Genomic DNA, 16,942 nt, shown 5'->3' with positions numbered 1-16,942 from the left:
CCAAGTCTTCTGTACTATTTAAAAATATGTATATATCAGCAGTTTACATTGACATCATACAATGAAAGATTAAGGTCTCAAAAACAAGAACATTTAAGAGGGTTTAGTTAGGTCAGGGCTTATCTCTGGTGCAATATCATATATTATCTATGGTGCCATAATCCAAATTAAAATAAATAACTAATCTATATCCTTAAGCAACCTATCATAGGCTGGTTCTCTTAGGATCAATAAATCCTACAGAAGACAGATTTGCTCTTTCTGTTGTTCTTACAGTGATGCAAAAGTGCTTATAATTGGTATGGCATTTTCAGGAGATGTAAATTAATGCAGTTTTAGGTTTAGGAGAGGTTGTCATTTTTGTGAACATAAACATACATAATGAAACTAAAAAGCTGGTGTAATAGATTACGTGCCAATATGTTAGTAACAAACAATTAATCATTACATAGAGATGGAGATTCACAATAAAAAGGGACAAACCTGTCGTGTGTGACACTACTAAGCAGTCAGAAGGATGGTTACGCCCTCTAGCGACACCGCGTTGGACGTAACGCTCTTTGACGTCACCGCGTAACGTGTTTCCGTACAATGTGTACGGAAGTCTTACTGCTACTTCTAGCTTTGCTCCTTGACAATCTCACACTTGTACATGAGCAATAAGGCGCTATTGTTATCGGGTTTCAGGCAGCAACCCTAACGATTTTACAGTATGACTCTATAATGAATTTCCTTCATAGAAAGCAGCGGAAACGTTGTCAAATTCACGCTTGACCAAGATTTCCAGCGAGTCATAGAGAGTCCAAAATGAGTACTCAGGATGTACTGAAGAATGCGTCTACTCTAGCATCGTACAATGTGTTGCTACAGGTACATACACACACACACTCTGTGTTGAGGTAAAACCCCATACCAACCCATAACTAATCATTTAATTATTATTTTTTTTTTTTTTATCTCAGGTGATGTTCCGTGTCCTCACCTTTTTGTTGAACGCTTTCACACTTCGGTTTGTGTCCAAGGAGCTAATTGGTGTTGTCAATGTCAGGTAAGGATGACAGATGCTGAGATGTGAGAACAGTGCCACCAGCCAAGATGAGCACAATGCAGCACATTTCACTGCACCAGCTGCTGTTAACATGTATGTGTTTGTCTTTGTTATGCAGGCTAACACTACTGTACTCCACATTAGTGTTTTTATCCAGAGAAGCTTTCCGGAGAGCCTGTCTTAGCGGGGTATCTGGGACGAACCACAGCTGGAGACAAGTTATCAACCTGCTATGGCTGACGTGAGTTGAGTGATTTCACAAAATGAGTAAAGTGTGTTTAATCTTGCGTATTTAGCGTGGAGACGTGTGTCTTGTCTTTGCCTTTCTTACCTCTCAGGTTGCCTCTGGGTGTGTTATGGGCAGCCCTGCTGGTCTGTGTGTGGCTGTGGCTCCTGGAGGTCCCAGACCCCCTGACTGTCCCTTACTACGGCCCTGCTGTGGTGTTGTTTGCTTTGTCAGGAGTGCAGGAGCTCCTGGCTGAGCCCCTCATGGTCCTGGCTCAAGCTCACATGTTTGTCCGACTGAAGGTGGTCGCTGAGAGCTTAGCAATGATTGCTAAGTGCAGTATGACCGTGGTGCTGGTGGTGTTCGCCCGTGAATGGGGCCTTTACATCTTCTCTGCTGCTCATGTAAGACATAAGCTGAAGTCCTCTGCATTATTTCTGTGATTACTTCCTCTGTATGTAATGATTTTAAGATATGGGCTTTTGTTAGTTGGTGTACACAGGATTCCTGGTGCTGTGCTACGCTGTTTACTTCATTCGTTTCTTGGGGTCTCAAGAGGCAGCCAAGAAGGGTTTTCCTTTACACCGTGTTGGCGATCTCTTGCCCTGTAGAGCTGATGGAGAGGTAGTAGGGCAGGATAAAATATCACTATTTATTATTCATGATTCATCTTCACAAAATCAGACAAGTTACAAGATAAACTATTACCATACAGGACTAATGATCCTCTTCTATTGCTCTGTTTATAGCCGCTGGTTGACTGGACTCTGGCCCGGCTCACATGGAGCTTCTTCAAGCAGTCCTTCCTGAAGCAGATCCTGACAGAGGGTGAGCGGTACGTCATGACCTTCTTGAACGTCCTCAGCTTTGGAGACCAGGGAGTTTATGATATTGTCAATAATCTGGGCTCCATGGTGGCTCGCTTCATCTTCTTGCCTATCGAGGAAAGCTTCTATATCTTCTTTGCAAAAGTGCTGGAGCGAGGGCGTGATGTCAAAAGTCAGAAACAGGTGCAAAGTCTTGAATAAAAAAACACAAACAAAGTCTTTGTTAATGGCTAGAAAGGAATAATTGGTTTTACTTCATATTGTGGGTTTTGTCTACAGGAAGATGTTGCCATTGCAGCAGAGGTCCTAGAGTGTCTGCTGAAACTGGTGCTGGTGGTTGGTCTGATTATCTCAGTGTTTGGCTACGCCTACTCTTATTTGGCTCTGGACATTTATGGCGGCTCTCTACTTAGCAGTGGAGCAGGTAACAAAAAAAAACCACTGGCTGTATTGGATATATGTGACAAATTCTGCTTTGCTTGGTGTTCTTAGTCACTGCTCTGTGTGTTTGTTTTTCTTAAAGGACCCACTTTGCTGCGATGCTACAGCTGCTATGTTCTCTTGCTTGCTGTAAATGGTGTAACCGAGTGCTTTGTATTTGCTGCCATGAGCCAAAAAGAGGTTGACAGGTAAGTAATGTAGTAAGTATACATATACGTTCAGTCATTACACATCATGTAACCTGTCAGTTAACACTGTGTTTGTGTTGTGTCCTCAGGTATAACTTGGTGATGCTGGCTCTGTCTGTGTCTTTCCTGTTCCTGTCCTACATGCTGACGTGGTGGGCTGGTGGTGTGGGCTTCATACTGGCAAACTGCCTTAACATGGGCCTCCGCATCTTGCACAGCCTGCTTTACATACGCCGCTACTTCCAGTCCAGTCAATGGAAACCTCTGCGAGGCCTGTTGCCCTCCCCACTCCTACTACTGGCACTTGCTGTCAGTGCCGTTGTCACAGCGCTGTCTGAGGTACAAGAGAATCATGTCTTTTTATTCTCCACTCAGGTTTTATTTCTATATATCGACCATTACATTGTAGTTTTATTCTATATAATCTGCATTAAATATTATGCAAATCAGTGGCCCTAATTTGAGCTTCTTTATTTTCTGGTCACAGGGTGTGTTCTGCTGTGACAGCGGCTGGTTGCTAAGGCTGGTCCATATCGCCGTAGGAGCAGCATGTCTGCTCGGTGTGTTTGTGGCTGTTCTTCTCACAGAGACTCAGCTTATTCAGTTTGTGAGAACTCAGCTCATGCCCAAATACAGAAAGAAACACACTTGAATTACACTGGAAATTGGAGTATTGGACTGGAAGAAAGCTCTACTACAAACAGTTCTAACAAGAGCTGCTGACTGACAGTTACTGACTGTGTGAAACCGAGGGAACAACTTTTTTTAAATTAACCGTGTGTGTGTGTGTGTGTGTGTGTGTGTGTGTGTGTGTGTGTGTGTGTGTGTGTGTGTGTGTGTGTGTCTGATGTGTTTTCACTGGATCATTCCTGTGTTGGCTCATATAAGTATGAACAAACATGTCATGATTGTTTTGGGATCTAATTGTGGCCGATTAAGAAATAAATGTATTTTTAAGAAACTGATGAATTTGTTACAGGACAATAGATTGTCCTACACAGTAAAGCAAGACTACTAATTCTAAATGTGTGGTGTTCATTTTTTAGATGAAAAATTTAATTTACTTTAATGGAAAGATATGAATTTATAAACTGTAAGCAGCCTAAAGAATCTGTTGCATATGTCTAAATGTTGGTGTCAAATCACCAAAACTCTCATTTTCAGGTTTGCTTTTCACCACCTTATAAAACATGAGGTCCATTATTCTGTTCACATATCCTGGTGACAATTTCATTGCTACAAATATCTATTGTGAGGAAGTATACACTTTCTAGAGCATGGGTTTGCACACTGTTAGCACCAGCTTTGTCATATTTAACTTTATAGAAGCTAAGTAGGTTTGAGTTCAGTGATTATTTGACATGTTGCTTGGAACAACTTTGTTTATTTGTTCTTCCTCTGTACATATTGCCACTGAAGTTAGGGTCCCTGAGGGCTGAATAATGATGTAATTATGGAAAATTAGCAGGAAGGGGTGGGAACAGCATTCTTTTAAAGAAGGGCAATGCTTCTCTCTTCTCCTCTCTGCTCCTTTTTTGCATGTATTTGTGTGCGACTCAGGCATGGTATAAAGTTTGTCGACGTCTTAAGATAGCCAGCTCCTTATCTTTTGAGTCATACCTTTTGAACTTTGAGTCCAATTTGTTTAACTTGCTACCATGGGGAGGATGCACAGACAAACGTTTGTCATATTGTTATTATTTTGTAGATATTATTGTATCTCTAGGATTTATTTGGGGAAATTGAATTCCACAAGTTGTAGCAGTGATCTCATCACTTCCTAGTAAAGCAGCAGGGAGGACAGCAGACCAGAACAACCAGAGGCAGAAAGACAGAAAAGAGGAGGAGCGTATACACTCATTGCGTCATTTATTAGTCTCAAGAACAGATTTATTGTCCACTAGAGAATCACTGATAGGTTGTGTATATATGTATGCAAGTGTGTTGGACGGGACTCACAAGAGAAAAAGAGAAACCTCTCAGAGAGAAGATTTTCTCACGGCATATCTTCAACTTCTCAACCAACATGTCTCACGTAAGACCACTGTTTTAGAGACTTTCTGCAGACATTGAGAGCCAGAAATAACAGACGTGTGTTGTCGTACTTATTTCTTTTCACTGCCCCTCAGCCAGGTCAGGAAAAAGATGAACAAATGCAGCGTCCTGAGGTGAGCGACGAGGACCTGACTGAAACATTGAACAGACTGGGTAAGAGTGGACCAGCAAAGAGCAAGACAATCGAAGTAATGGAGGAGTGCGGTAAGGAAACACACACACAACACAACGCAACACCCATACACACACACACAGTCTTACAGATGAAACTGAAAGGAAGCAGTCTTGTTTTCTGCATCTGCATGTTTTCTGTGATCTTAGCTGGTTCAGCTAAGATCACATGGCAGTGAGTTTGTGTGAGGGGCATTACCTCATTATGCTCAAGTTTCCACTCCATATACAGAGAGGAAGCAGGGTATGATGGGAGTCTTCTCTCTCACCCAGTGGGATAAAGTGTGTGCATTTTTTTCAGAGTATATCCACAATATTACATAACCCTTCTCACTGCCTCATTAACAGTGAACTATTCTGATTGTTGTTTCTCTTTTTTCACAGAAAAAGTTGGTAAAGCTGCTCCCTCGGTGTTCAGTGGAGCGAGGTCAGGAGTGGAGACTGTTTTGAACACGCGCTCAGCTCGACCAATCAGGAAGTAGCACTGGACTTCCTGACCATAGTTGGACAACACCTGTTCCACTTCAGGGGTTTGGGATCAGTTGTCCTCCAGTTTGTGTTTTTGAAGTCAACCCTGTTTGGTCATGGCATGCTTTGGCACTTTTTTTAAAGTGATAACTTCCTTAAACAAATAATTTCTATATACTTGTAAGTAGGGCTGCATGATATTAGGAAAATATCTAATTGCGATTATTTTGACTGATATTATGATATGATTCACAATATTGGAGGGAATGATCATTGTTGTATCATTATTCTCATTTTCATTGAAAAAAGAAAAAATGATTGCGTGTGATTTTTTTTGCGAGGATCTATACCAAACAAAGATTTTTTCTTTAGTCTGTAGGATACAATTTGTAGGCCGGGATGTCTCTGCAGCACAATACTTTATTTTAGAATGGTTTGACACATATTTTGTCTTTAACAAATATTGTGCCCCCCTGCGATTTGGATATTGCACTAGTTCATATTGCGATTTGGATAAAATTGCAATTAATTATGCAGCCCTAACGGTAAGCCACTTTTTCATTTTTAAAACAGAATTTTGTTTATTTAATCATTATTGCAGTTTCTGTCACTGCAGCATTCATTCACCATTTCAGGTTGCAGTGTTATAATGGATACTGCATTCAGTAATACTGCACTAGAAACAATTGCATTGACATTTTTTCTTGATATACATTTTTTTTATATTTTATAAAAATTTCACAACAAATTCTGTCTCATCCATTCTGTTTCGTTTTAAGTGCCAGCAATATAATAAATATCAGAATAAATGTAATAAACCGTTCTAAAAACATTACAGAAAACAGTCAACTTGTGTTTTGCTTTTTATTCCAAAAATTACTTTTATGAACAGAATGAATAAAACTTTATTAGAACAAAACTACTACACTAGATGAGGCAGAGACACTAGAAGGAACCGTGGCATGGAGGAAAAATGCAAAGAAAAAGCATGAAGAAAAGATGGAGAATCAAAGTGAACCACTGACTAAACACCAGCTCTGCGAGTTGTGAAAGAAAAAGGTGGAAATCCAATTTTATTTCATAAACTTGTGATGTTGATCTTGGAGGATTTTGGCGGAGGACTTAGCATCATAGAACAGCTCGTTGATTTCCTCTATCTGCTCCCTCTCCACGGTCTCTTTTCCCTGAACACGGCCTAGCAGGCTGGCCGGTGTCAGCAGCTGTACAGCGTACCTAAGAAAACATAAATAGCCACTCAGTATACTCACACATATACATACAGTTTATGATAAATAGAAGAGTGAGGAGCTGCAGGGCCTAAATGTATGAAAGGGTAAACATTTATTTTTTACACTGTACGTTTCCCTTTGAAACTTTACCTTAAATAGTAATTTAGACTTTTTTGCCAAAGAACCACAATTGTTTTCCATTTTCTTTACTTGATAATTGTTCCAGAAACTGGACAACTGTGGATGCTCAATGCAAGGCCGCTCATTTCTTCACTCTGTTCATTGATACATTATGTACAATCGTACCTAAGGGTGGTCTTGGTGCCGATCTCTGCCAGGTGTGCAAGAGCTTCCTCGCTGATATTGATCCCCTCAGTCTGAGCACGGATCTTGATGATCTACAAACCACAGAGTCATTGGTGACACATGCACAAATGGCACACATCGCACATGCAGATACTTTGATGCCGAGACTCACCTGCTTCATCTCCTGTGGCGTGTACAACATGGTGCGGATTATCATGACTCTGTCCAGCAAGTCCAGAGGAATCCCGTGTGGAGAGCTGATGTCGTCTGTCCCCCTGGTGAGCCATAAATGATTGTCAGTGCTAGAAATCTTACATCCTAGTGAGAAAAATGCTCCTTTCTGTTGAATTTTTGACAATTTTGTTGGACCTCCTACCTGATCAAACAGTTCCCCCTGTTCGAGGCGAACACGACGATGGGGGCAATGGTGCTCTCGAGCGCTCGATGGAGGTATGTGAAGCATTCAATGTCCAGCATGTGCACCTCGTCCACAAACAACACACCAGGTACGAGCTCAGCCACACCTTGGTCAATGTAGCGGTTTACCACCTTGTTGATTTCAGCACGCAGCTTATCTAAAATATGAATGAAAACAGAGAATGGATAAACAATAAAAATCAACTGAAGCCAGTTAGAGATACGGGCGGGGTAGATGTCAGGTTCTCTTTACCTGTGATTTCTGTCTTTTTGGGCTTCATCAGTTGTCCCATCATAGAGAGAATGTCCTGGCCTCCCTGAGATAAAAAAAAAAAAAAAAGAGGAAGAAGCAATTATTTAAAAAAAAAAAAAAATAGATAGATAGATAAAAAATATAGGGGATAACCCTACAGTCACATTAGCTACAAGAGACAGCAACAAAGCGACAGGCTGCCATTTATTTTCCAGTGGGAGTGGCCGTTTGCCAGCGATGAGCTTGCCGCTGCCCGAGCCAGGCGGGGCTGAAATAGACAAGAAGTCCATTTTATGCAAATGCTGAGCGATGCGACAAAGCAACTGCCAATCGGAGTGAAGGCAGCGTGACGTATGTACTTTGGTTGCTCGAGTCGAAGAAAATCATTCAAGATGGCGGAAACGCTTTAGGACATCGTATATATCTGATATGTTAAGGCATTTTATCTCATATATTTTGTTACTTCTATTGAGAAATAACTACTTTTGAATCCAAAAACATTGTTCTTGTGACTTAACAATACCTCTGAAGTGACTTTTTAAGACTTAAAGGTAGCACTGGAGAATTTCTGTTTACTGTTGCCAAGCAACCAGGAGTAGGCTAGGCACGCCCAGGAGCGCCCACAAGCGAGTGCGTGTCGCTCTCTTTTGTAGTTAATGTGACTGTAGGGTAACTGTGGAAACTATCCATTTTGTAAGACTGATATTAATTGACATGCCATTTGCAGTTACTTACCTGGGGTCTGGCATTTGCAACATCCAGGTCATGCAGCGTGACATCTTGGACTATCTCCTTCTTTTTGTGGACATCCCCTTTGGGCAGCGGCACATACTCCTCTGCCTCCAGGTCAAACTCCGTAGCAAATGTGTCACAGCGACCTTGTCTCTGCAAAAACACGGTATAGCAAAATGTGTTAATGATAAGAATTTAAAAAAATACTGTATCTACCCACTGTTAAACAAAAACGAACGTCTCACATTGCTCTGGACAACAGTGAAAGAACAGACAGCACAGGGGGAGGAGGGAGAGCAGGTGAATGGAGGGCATGCAGCTGAGGGATGAAAGAGTTTCAGAAAGGCAGGTCATGATACGGCTGTCAACAGTAACAAATGTGTTGTCCAGCCCTCCTCCTTTGGCTTCTGACTTGAGGCGATCCGCGCCGCCGGCCCACCTGCGGCGATTAAAGGAACCGTCATCGTGGCCTGTCAACACAGGCCACAGGCCCTGCTGCTGCAAAAGAGGCATTGTGGGAGATTGAGAGATAGAGGGAGCATGAAGAGCTGCAGGAATGAGAGAGGCTCATTCCAGAGTACAGTAGAAATGCAGCAGGGCTTTGATGCGGAGCTGAAAGAACGCCACCGTGAAGGACTGACGAGGACATGCAAGACAGGAAACACTGAACTTTGGTCCAAGCAAATATTTCTTACGGTTTATTTGAAATGTTTCATTTGTGAACTAAACAATTTAGTTAATTAAAACCTGGTATGTACATATTTGTTTCTGCTCCGATTGGCTGGTCAAAATCTGTGACAGTTGAGTGAGGGAGTAACACATGGTAAGTGATATTGCAATACCTTGACAGCTCCACTATTGGCTTCAATGTAGATGACATCTCCCACTTCCACGCGCTCTTTCTGAAGACTCTCATAAATACTGGGGTCCAGCTAATGGAACAAGACAAGAGATTTCCAAGTAAGACACTGGTCCTCTGGAGATGAAACATGAACAGAGGGGGTTGTCAGAATAGTCATGTTAAGGGAGAGAAAGAGAGAGAGGGTGTTTTATTATCAATGTTCAGGTAAAAGTTTTGTGAGGGAAAGGAAAACAAAAAAAAACATCACATCTAGACACAATGTGGAGGCAAGATGAAAGTTATGCTAGGTAGAAAGAGAACCATATAAATATTTAAGCAAACGTGACATACCTTGATAAATTAATAATAGTTCCCATGAATTCAGTTATTATCATTACACTCTCTATACGTGCGATATAGCTCAGGGTGCTTTACATGCAGCAGATGAAAAAAAGAAAAGAAAAAAAGATTATAGCTCCCAGTCTGACCTTGAGCTGCTTTGTGCCCTTGCCCGTCTTCAGACCGATGATGACGTGGCTGATGGTTTTTCCGTAGCCACCCATGGGATTCTCAGTCTCACAGGGGGTCAGCTCTGTCACCTCCCCTTCATACACCTCCTTTGTTTCTTTGATACGCAGTCCTGAATGTGGGTGACATTATAGTCACACACGCGTGCACAGTGCAGAGGGAGAACTCAATCAAGCCTTTATATTCCTGTATCAACTAAGCCACTGCTTCCTTCAGTCTACTGAACAATGCATTTTATTACAGAGATGGTACACGTGTGCACATGCCCATGAAATATCTGGGCATCGTCTTGTGTAACGTGATCATACTCTTGTTCCTCTTTCATGCAGCCGGTGGCACTGAGTATGAGCAGGACACAGGTGGCTGATCCGCTGTGGTGAGGGTCAGACAGCAATGCTTAAGGCAGGGACTGTCTGTCATGGCACTCTTATCGGCAGAGTGATGACAACTTCAAAATGAAGCCCCCCTCTCCCGTGGGGATCCTGTTCTAGGGGAGGAGCAAAGGTGCTGATGACCACCTCTCCCTCTACCTAAGCTCCATTTCCTACGCTGCGACAGGTACCATCAGCAGTCAGACAAACCCCGTTGCCCCCCTCTCCAGCCTTCTCAACACCATTCTCATTAATCCGCTGTCAAGTGTTGCCTTTCAACTCATGAGAACTGTGTGTTCAGGACACCTTGCTCTTCCTGCCCAAGGACTACTTTTTTTTTTAAACCTTTATTTATCCAGGTAAACTGTTTGAGAACAACTTCTCATTTACAAACATGACCTGACTACTCAGGGAATGAGTTAAACATATAAGGTTCTTTTACACCAAGAGAGGAAGAAAGTGGAGGAACTAAAAAACATTTTTCCCCATTTAGCCGGAGTACAGACAGCCAATTTTGATTTTATGTGCTGAGGTTTTGAAACAGCAATTATGCTGCCCTGACCCAATCCAATGGAAGTGGATGGAGTTGGTTTCATGTTTTTCCAGAAATAATGTATTGTTTAGTCAGGATAATGAACAGACCTCACCACTGAACGTCTCAGTAGAAATTCTGGTGATTATATTACTTTTTTTTTATTTTATTTTTTAATATAGCTACATTTTCCTTCTTTCTTTTTATATATACATTTCATGTATTTCCATGAATAAATAAATAAATAAATATATATATATATATATATATATATATAAAATATATATATATATAGTAAGAAAATACAAAACATGTATATTTATTTCACCTACTCATACTGTACCTCAACTACAAAGAAGCACTGTTCATCAAATATGTTACCAAATTTTTTTAAATTTGCTTTCTCTTGGCATTACTGTCCTTTTCAATTGACTGTTTGTAAGTATTTAAAAATGACACTAGTGTAACCAATCATGATCATCACCAAACCTGCCAACTCCTACCCCGACAGATCAGAGCAAAAATAACAACAACAACCTCAGTCACAGTGACTTGATTTGGAGGTAGGAGCTATGGCTAAGGAGCTAAATCATATTTACACTCACCAATGGCCCTCCTGAAATTCTCCATTAATACTTCTGTTTTTTTAATCTCGGATGAGTAGACCTCACTGCCAACCATGGGACAGAAAGGCACCTTGTTTCCCAACTCCTGTGCTACAGCCAAGGCGAGGGCAGTCTAGAGGAACAAGTACAAAAGAGTCCAAATCTGCAGCAACAACACAGGCCACATTCAATTAAGCTATCTGCTGTCTTGCTAGTGAATGAACACTGCACACTTACCTTTCCTGTACCGGGAGGCCCTGCCAGTACCACTGCCCTTCCTGCCATCTTCTTTGAACGGATCAGCTCAACAATGATTCCACAAGCCTGGAGGGTGAAACATATATAGAATAGATACTGACATACAGTGGTAAAATGTCAACAGGACTTGACTGCAATACAAGTAGCTGGTTGTGGGACTTTTAGATTAGATTAGATTAGATTAAACTTTATTGTCAATGTGCAGAGTACAAGTACAAAGACAACGAAATGCAGTTTGTGTCTATCCAGAAGTGCAAAAAAGTGTATTGCAGTGTTATAAGAGCAGAATAATTATGGCTATGTAATATGAACAGTGTATGAACAACATGTACAGATATGTGCAATGTAGTAGCAGTGACATTATAATAGTAGTAAGAATAATAATATAGATATATGCAGTGTATTAGCAGAATATATAAGAATAATTTCAATAAAATCCACATAAGTGCTTTAGTTTTTGCTTTTTTTTTTTTCCAAAGAATATGAAAACACGTGACTTCTATTTAGGGTGGACTTTCCCTTTAGGTGAGCTAACCTGACCTGAGTAAGAAACAGCGCCACCACAGTGCTAACGGAACTAGCTTGTTGGTGCACCTGACCGTCTGCAATGAGCGAAATCATCCCTGCAAAAAATCTTAGCTCTAGAAGTCCCTCCTCCAAACAACACAAGAATAACGTAGATGCAGATAAACGTGAATATTACCTCTCTTGCAGCCTCCTGGCCTACTAGACCACATGCTGCCTGTTTAGCATTCCCGGCCTCGTCTAGCCCGAGTCCTTTGACATGACTATGAGTGGCGATCCGCTGAGTTTTCGTGGTGCTTTTCACCTCCTCGATCTTCATAGTTACTAGTGCTTTACAAATGTGTGATGTAAAAGACGCAAGACAGGTTACGGTGAATAAAGTACCTTCTGTGCCTCAGATAAATTTCTCACCGCCACAATCGGCGCCGAAACTCAAAACACAGGTTTCCATGTGGGTTACTATGGGGAAAATCAGCGGAAGTAATACCCAGAAGTACCGCCTATTTAGACTATCTAGTAAAACTATTGGACCTTGTTGACCGATACAACACATTGATTGGCTAAAGTCCACGTCAATCATTTTCACCAACAAAAACACCGCCCGTGACAGTTTTCATTTCCGTTTGTGTTTCAGTTGCTTTGTCGTAGTAGAAACTGCTTACAACTTGTGAAAATGTAGCTAAATAAGAGTCTCAAATGAATGCAGAACTAAAACGATACAGGGTTTTCATCTCCCCATCGACATTTTAGAGTGATGTTTTAATCATTTTTTTCCCGGGTCAGTTTTCCTCTTTTTCCTTTTGTTTGCTACTGAAAAAACGTTCCGCTTTAGCATGTTGTTCCGAGGATGGAGTGCACAGCAAGGGAGACGTTTCTCTCAACTGTTTTCATGCTGAAGTAACGTTAGTCTTATTTATAGCTATCTTTGTTTTGTAAACCACTAGCTAACTAATGTAAACAGCTTAATAATCTTGTGTCAACAAATGAAAAGCTTGCTGACAGCAAATAACGCTGTTTGACGTTTCCGTTGGAGCCGAGTTCAACGCACGCTGGTTACATCATACTGGTGTCAACATGTCAGAGTCTGCTGACAGTCGTCCCAAAACATTAAATTTCAACGTCGGGGTGCTCGGACATGTCGACAGTGGGAAGACATCGCTTGCCAGGGCGCTTAGCAGCACCGCCTCCACGGCTGCTTTCGACAAGAACCCGCAATCCCGTGAGAGGGGCATCACGCTGGACCTCGGCTTCTCCTCCTTCACGGTGGAGCTTCCTGATCACCTGCGGGACAGCGGAGGCCAGCAGCAATATGACAGCCTGCAGTTCACCCTGGTGGATTGTCCGGGACACGCCTCTCTTATTCGGACTATCATTGGGGGTAAGCTCTCTGAATTCTCTGCAAGTTTTGGTGCTACAGGTGTCGCCGGTAGGTGGTAAACACATAGGCTACAGTCGGGACACGTTGACCTAGCAGTGGTTAGTGATACAACAAGCTGAGGCGACGCAACCATACCTCAACACTCAGTTGCCAATTTATTAGGTAGGCTACACGCATTCAGTCCTGAAATATATTATGCCTTAAATGTTCACTAAACTGTTTTAGAGATGTGTTTATTCAACATGGTGTTCATTTTAGAGGCTGTAGTTTGTGGTGCTGTTTAGTTGTATTGCATTCTTTTACGAGGTGTTAATAATTTTTTTCTAAATATTAGATGGGGTGGCAGTAGCTCAGTCTGTAGGGAGTTGCTGGAGAGGTGCCAGTTCACCTCCTGCCAAGGTGCTCTTGAGCAAGGCACCCGAACCCCCAATTGCTCGGGGTGCCTGTCCATTGACAGCTGCAGCCCCCTTACTCTGACATCTCTCATTAGTGCATGTATAGGTACTGAGCGCGTGTGTGTATTTCAGGCCTGAGTGTAATGTGTATTCTAACAGAGTGAAAACATTGTAATTTCCCTTGCAGGATTAATAAAGTCTAAATTATTATTATTATTATTATTATTATTATTATTATTATTATTATCCTCTATATCCTCTATACTGAACAATTATGACCTACGGGGCTGCTTTTCAGTTTTAGCTAGGTGTACCTAATAAACTGCCAACTGAGTGTGTATATACAACCGAAGATAAAAACATTAAGATTAACATCTTAAATTGGCCTTTTTCTCAGCAGGCATTCTGACTTATCCTAGTCTGAAAAGCACAGGTGTTGCTGATAACATTATGGCTCTGTTCCATTCAAGTGTCTCAGTGATAACCATGGCAGTGACATTGGGCCAGTATGCACAAAACTGACACAAAGTGCATCTAGTCTCTAAACCTTATTTACATGCGCACACACATAATCCAAGTGGTAAACCGTCATACACTGGAAAATGGCCAAACAAGCAGAACAGTCAGTTGAGCATCTGACTTAAGTTTTAAGATGAAGGTCCAGGTATAAAGTCCCTGTTCGTGCTGTTCAATTTGCAGCTCCTTGAAGCACATAGCAAAAACATAGGAAAAAAAACTGCCCTTATATAGCTTGCTATATTATTGTACTAACACAAACACTGATACTACTTGGTGCCAGTGTGTATCTGTAACAATATCAAAAGAGAATGTATTGTGATATTAGTACCAGTGTGTCAATCAAACATCACAATAGAACACCATATAATACATTATTACATGTCCCACCCTGTGTTCTTAACAAAGATCTGACTGTCTTAATGCTGCAGTCATGGTCACCGTATGATGCTACTTAACAATACATCCTCACTGTTATCCAGCAGAGGGCGCCTTTTCTCTGCAAGCAGCTGGGTTTATCAGGTACTAGAGACTTAGATGGTTGGGAGTATAAAGAGAATAAACACTAGTGTCCAGAGCAGATAATGAGGACACTCACTCAGAGGAACACTGTCTCTATTACCTACTTTCTCCTTTAGTCCTTCTTGTTTGTCAGACAAACAACCAGGATCAGACTTTTTTTTTTAAACTAAAAAGACTTGAGGCACTCAAACACTGAATGCTGCTGTGCCGTGTACTAAATGAAGTCGATCAGCCAGTAGGGTGGCACATGCTGTAGATTAGGGAGGAAGGAAAGTGTGGGGATTGGGGTATGTATTAAACTTCCCCTCCTGTCCCAAGTGGGAAGAGCACAGGAAAGAGAGGGAGCCAAATAGAGGGAGAGAAAAGAAGGGAACACAGGAAAGAGAGACTGCCAAAGTCAGGAAAAGAAAAGAGGGAAAGGAAAGACAACCAAGTGAGCTGCAGCTCTGGTTTCAACCCTCTAGCCCTTTACTCTCTCTTTGCTTGTGCACCCCTCCCCTTAATTTCTCTTCTTGTTTTACTGTTATGTTTGGGTATTTGTGTTCATTCCTGTTTGTGTGGCTGTTGTTGGCTTTGTAGTCTTGACTCACAGTTGTTCAATCTTTTTATACATGCACAACAGGAAAGCTGGCATGTCTTTAACAGCAAATTACTGTGTTGTAATTTTGATAATTCTTTGCATTTCTGCTCTCTCTAGGTGCCCAAATCATTGACCTGATGATGCTGGTGGTGGATGTGGTGAAAGGGGTGCAGACTCAGACCGCAGAGTGTCTGCTGATAGGAGAGCTTACTTGCCCTCGTATGGTGGTCGTCCTGAACAAAGTTGACCTACTGCCACCTAACAAGAGACAGAGTGCCATTGAGAAAATGACCAAGAGACTGCACAAAACTCTGGAGAGCACCAGGTCTGCATTAATTACATGTAAAATAGAATAAATCGGGATACTGTGGAAATGTGGGCCCAGATAGCTAAGTAGGTTAGGGCATCCCATGTACTCCCTGTGGCCCAGGATTGAATCTCTTGTCAAACTTCCTCTTTCATTATGCATTCTGTCTCCCTCTCTGCATTCCAGCAGTCTGTCAGACCCACTTGTTTTTTTATTCAAAGTAACTTTAATCATTACTTCAGCATCAAAGCATGAAGTTATTCCAATATGCCTGTTTTTCTATTGGCCAGATTTAAGGAATGTCCAGTGATTGCTGTTGCAGCGAAGCCTGGGGGCCCAGAGGCTCCTGACACAGAGGAGCCACATGGTGTGCCAGAGTTAATAGAGGTAAAGTCCAGAACACACTGGTCCTCCTCCATTGTTACTAATTTAGTTCAAAAGAGGACATAAGTTCTTACTTATGAACAAGTGCTGTTAGTCAGTTCACATTGTTCAGGTGGTGGTAAAATAGTAATGCAAGTCCTCAGCTGTGTTTACTAAAACTGTCAACAGAATACTTTTTGTTCAGTCAACTATATACTTTATATACTATATGCTATAGAACTATATACAGCATGCACCGTACTTGAAAAATGGTGGTGGTTACTGGCAAACTGTTAATTACTGTAAATTACTTATTTGATGTGCTACAAAAATTCAAAGTGATTTATTTCATGGCATGTAATGATGAAGAAATTCAAACACATTTAAGTCAGTGTTGTCAATTATTGTCTTTAGCCTAACAAAAACAACATATTAAGGCTTACAGATTTCAATATTTAAAAAAAGCTAAAAACCTTATCTATCTATAACATCTTTAGATAATACTTTTTGTTTTACATGAACATAACATACAGCAAACCAATATTTTTGATAAGGATATCTTACATTTTGTTTAAAAGAAACTACGACTTGTCAGTGCCCTGATGGACCATCTATATAATGGATACACTGTTTCTAAAATAACTGCATACACATCTTTGTAATTTCTGTACTTCAATTTCTTAATTATTGGCCGACATACTGTATATACGCTCATACCAATGTATCTGCAATGAGCTAATATTGGTCTGGCTAATTTATGGGTCAGGCAGTAGTCTTGTCAAGTTTAGTATGCCGCAGTTGAAGAGGTTATACCCCTTTTTCCTTGGGTGTAAAAAACAGCAGTATGGCTCACATAAGGT

General features: G+C 41.3%; 4 protein-coding genes across 6 annotated transcripts in view; 3 read left to right on the top strand and 1 right to left on the bottom strand.

The window, feature by feature from the left end:
* The first annotated feature begins 520 nt into the window (after positions 1-520).
* On the top strand, positions 521-3,755 carry rft1 (RFT1 homolog). The gene is made up of 10 exons (XM_028576390.1): positions 521-870; positions 963-1,048; positions 1,167-1,289; positions 1,387-1,678; positions 1,764-1,898; positions 2,024-2,284; positions 2,381-2,525; positions 2,625-2,730; positions 2,820-3,069; positions 3,218-3,755. Exons 1-10 carry the CDS (start codon positions 808-810, stop codon positions 3,380-3,382), a joined length of 1,626 nt encoding a protein of 541 aa, XP_028432191.1. The 5' UTR covers positions 521-807; the 3' UTR covers positions 3,383-3,755.
* An 829-nt stretch (positions 3,756-4,584) lies between these two features.
* mustn1a (musculoskeletal, embryonic nuclear protein 1a) lies at positions 4,585-5,685 on the top strand. The gene is made up of 3 exons (XM_028576786.1): positions 4,585-4,765; positions 4,860-4,989; positions 5,341-5,685. The coding sequence occupies exons 1-3, from the start codon at positions 4,664-4,666 to the stop codon at positions 5,436-5,438; spliced, it is 330 nt and encodes a 109-aa protein (XP_028432587.1). The 5' UTR covers positions 4,585-4,663; the 3' UTR covers positions 5,439-5,685.
* A 589-nt stretch (positions 5,686-6,274) lies between these two features.
* Positions 6,275-12,509, bottom strand: ruvbl1 (RuvB-like AAA ATPase 1). The gene is made up of 11 exons (XM_028575449.1): positions 12,200-12,509; positions 11,476-11,562; positions 11,239-11,371; positions 9,691-9,842; positions 9,204-9,293; positions 8,365-8,514; positions 7,630-7,693; positions 7,336-7,534; positions 7,132-7,234; positions 6,960-7,051; positions 6,275-6,657 (listed from the first exon to the last, which is right to left on the bottom strand). Exons 1-11 carry the CDS (start codon positions 12,338-12,340, stop codon positions 6,498-6,500), a joined length of 1,371 nt encoding a protein of 456 aa, XP_028431250.1. The 5' UTR covers positions 12,341-12,509; the 3' UTR covers positions 6,275-6,497.
* Positions 12,510-12,601: 92 nt separating this feature from the next.
* eefsec (eukaryotic elongation factor, selenocysteine-tRNA-specific) overlaps positions 12,602-16,942 on the top strand; it is a 12,085-nt gene continuing 7,744 nt past the window's right edge. The window contains exons 1-3 of one of the 3 annotated variants that reach the window (XM_028575446.1): positions 12,602-13,399; positions 15,530-15,737; positions 16,010-16,106. In XM_028575446.1, the coding sequence (XP_028431247.1) occupies positions 13,096-13,399; positions 15,530-15,737; positions 16,010-16,106 (609 nt within the window). In that variant the 5' untranslated portion in view covers positions 12,602-13,095. The remainder of the gene's footprint in view (positions 13,400-15,529; positions 15,738-16,009; positions 16,107-16,942) is intronic. The other 2 variants (XM_028575448.1, XM_028575447.1) reach the window with 2 other exon arrangements.

Source organism: Perca flavescens, chromosome 4, assembly GCF_004354835.1.
Source record: "Perca flavescens isolate YP-PL-M2 chromosome 4, PFLA_1.0, whole genome shotgun sequence".
Classification (NCBI taxonomy): Eukaryota; Metazoa; Chordata; class Actinopteri; order Perciformes; family Percidae; genus Perca; species Perca flavescens.
The sequence above is the reverse complement of the archived record's forward strand: the minus strand, read 5'-3'. Positions and strand labels throughout refer to the sequence as shown.

Coding starts and splice junctions, on each gene's coding strand:
- rft1 (XM_028576390.1), top strand. CDS start 808: ATGAGTACTCAGGATGTACTGAAGAATGCGTCTACTCTAGCATCGTAC. Junction 1,679..1,763: donor ACATCTTCTCTGCTGCTCAT/GTAAGACATAAG, acceptor GGCTTTTGTTAG/TTGGTGTACACAGGATTCCT. Junction 3,070..3,217: donor TTGTCACAGCGCTGTCTGAG/GTACAAGAGAAT, acceptor TTCTGGTCACAG/GGTGTGTTCTGCTGTGACAG.
- mustn1a (XM_028576786.1), top strand. CDS start 4,664: ATGCAAGTGTGTTGGACGGGACTCACAAGAGAAAAAGAGAAACCTCTC. Junction 4,766..4,859: donor TCTCAACCAACATGTCTCAC/GTAAGACCACTG, acceptor ACTGCCCCTCAG/CCAGGTCAGGAAAAAGATGA. Junction 4,990..5,340: donor CGAAGTAATGGAGGAGTGCG/GTAAGGAAACAC, acceptor CTTTTTTCACAG/AAAAAGTTGGTAAAGCTGCT.
- ruvbl1 (XM_028575449.1), bottom strand. CDS start 12,340: ATGAAGATCGAGGAGGTGAAAAGCACCACGAAAACTCAGCGGATCGCC. Junction 9,294..9,690: donor AGGGCACAAAGCAGCTCAAG/GTCAGACTGGGA, acceptor TTGTTCCATTAG/CTGGACCCCAGTATTTATGA. Junction 7,694..8,364: donor TTGCAAATGCCAGACCCCAG/GTAAGTAACTGC, acceptor TTTTTATCTCAG/GGAGGCCAGGACATTCTCTC.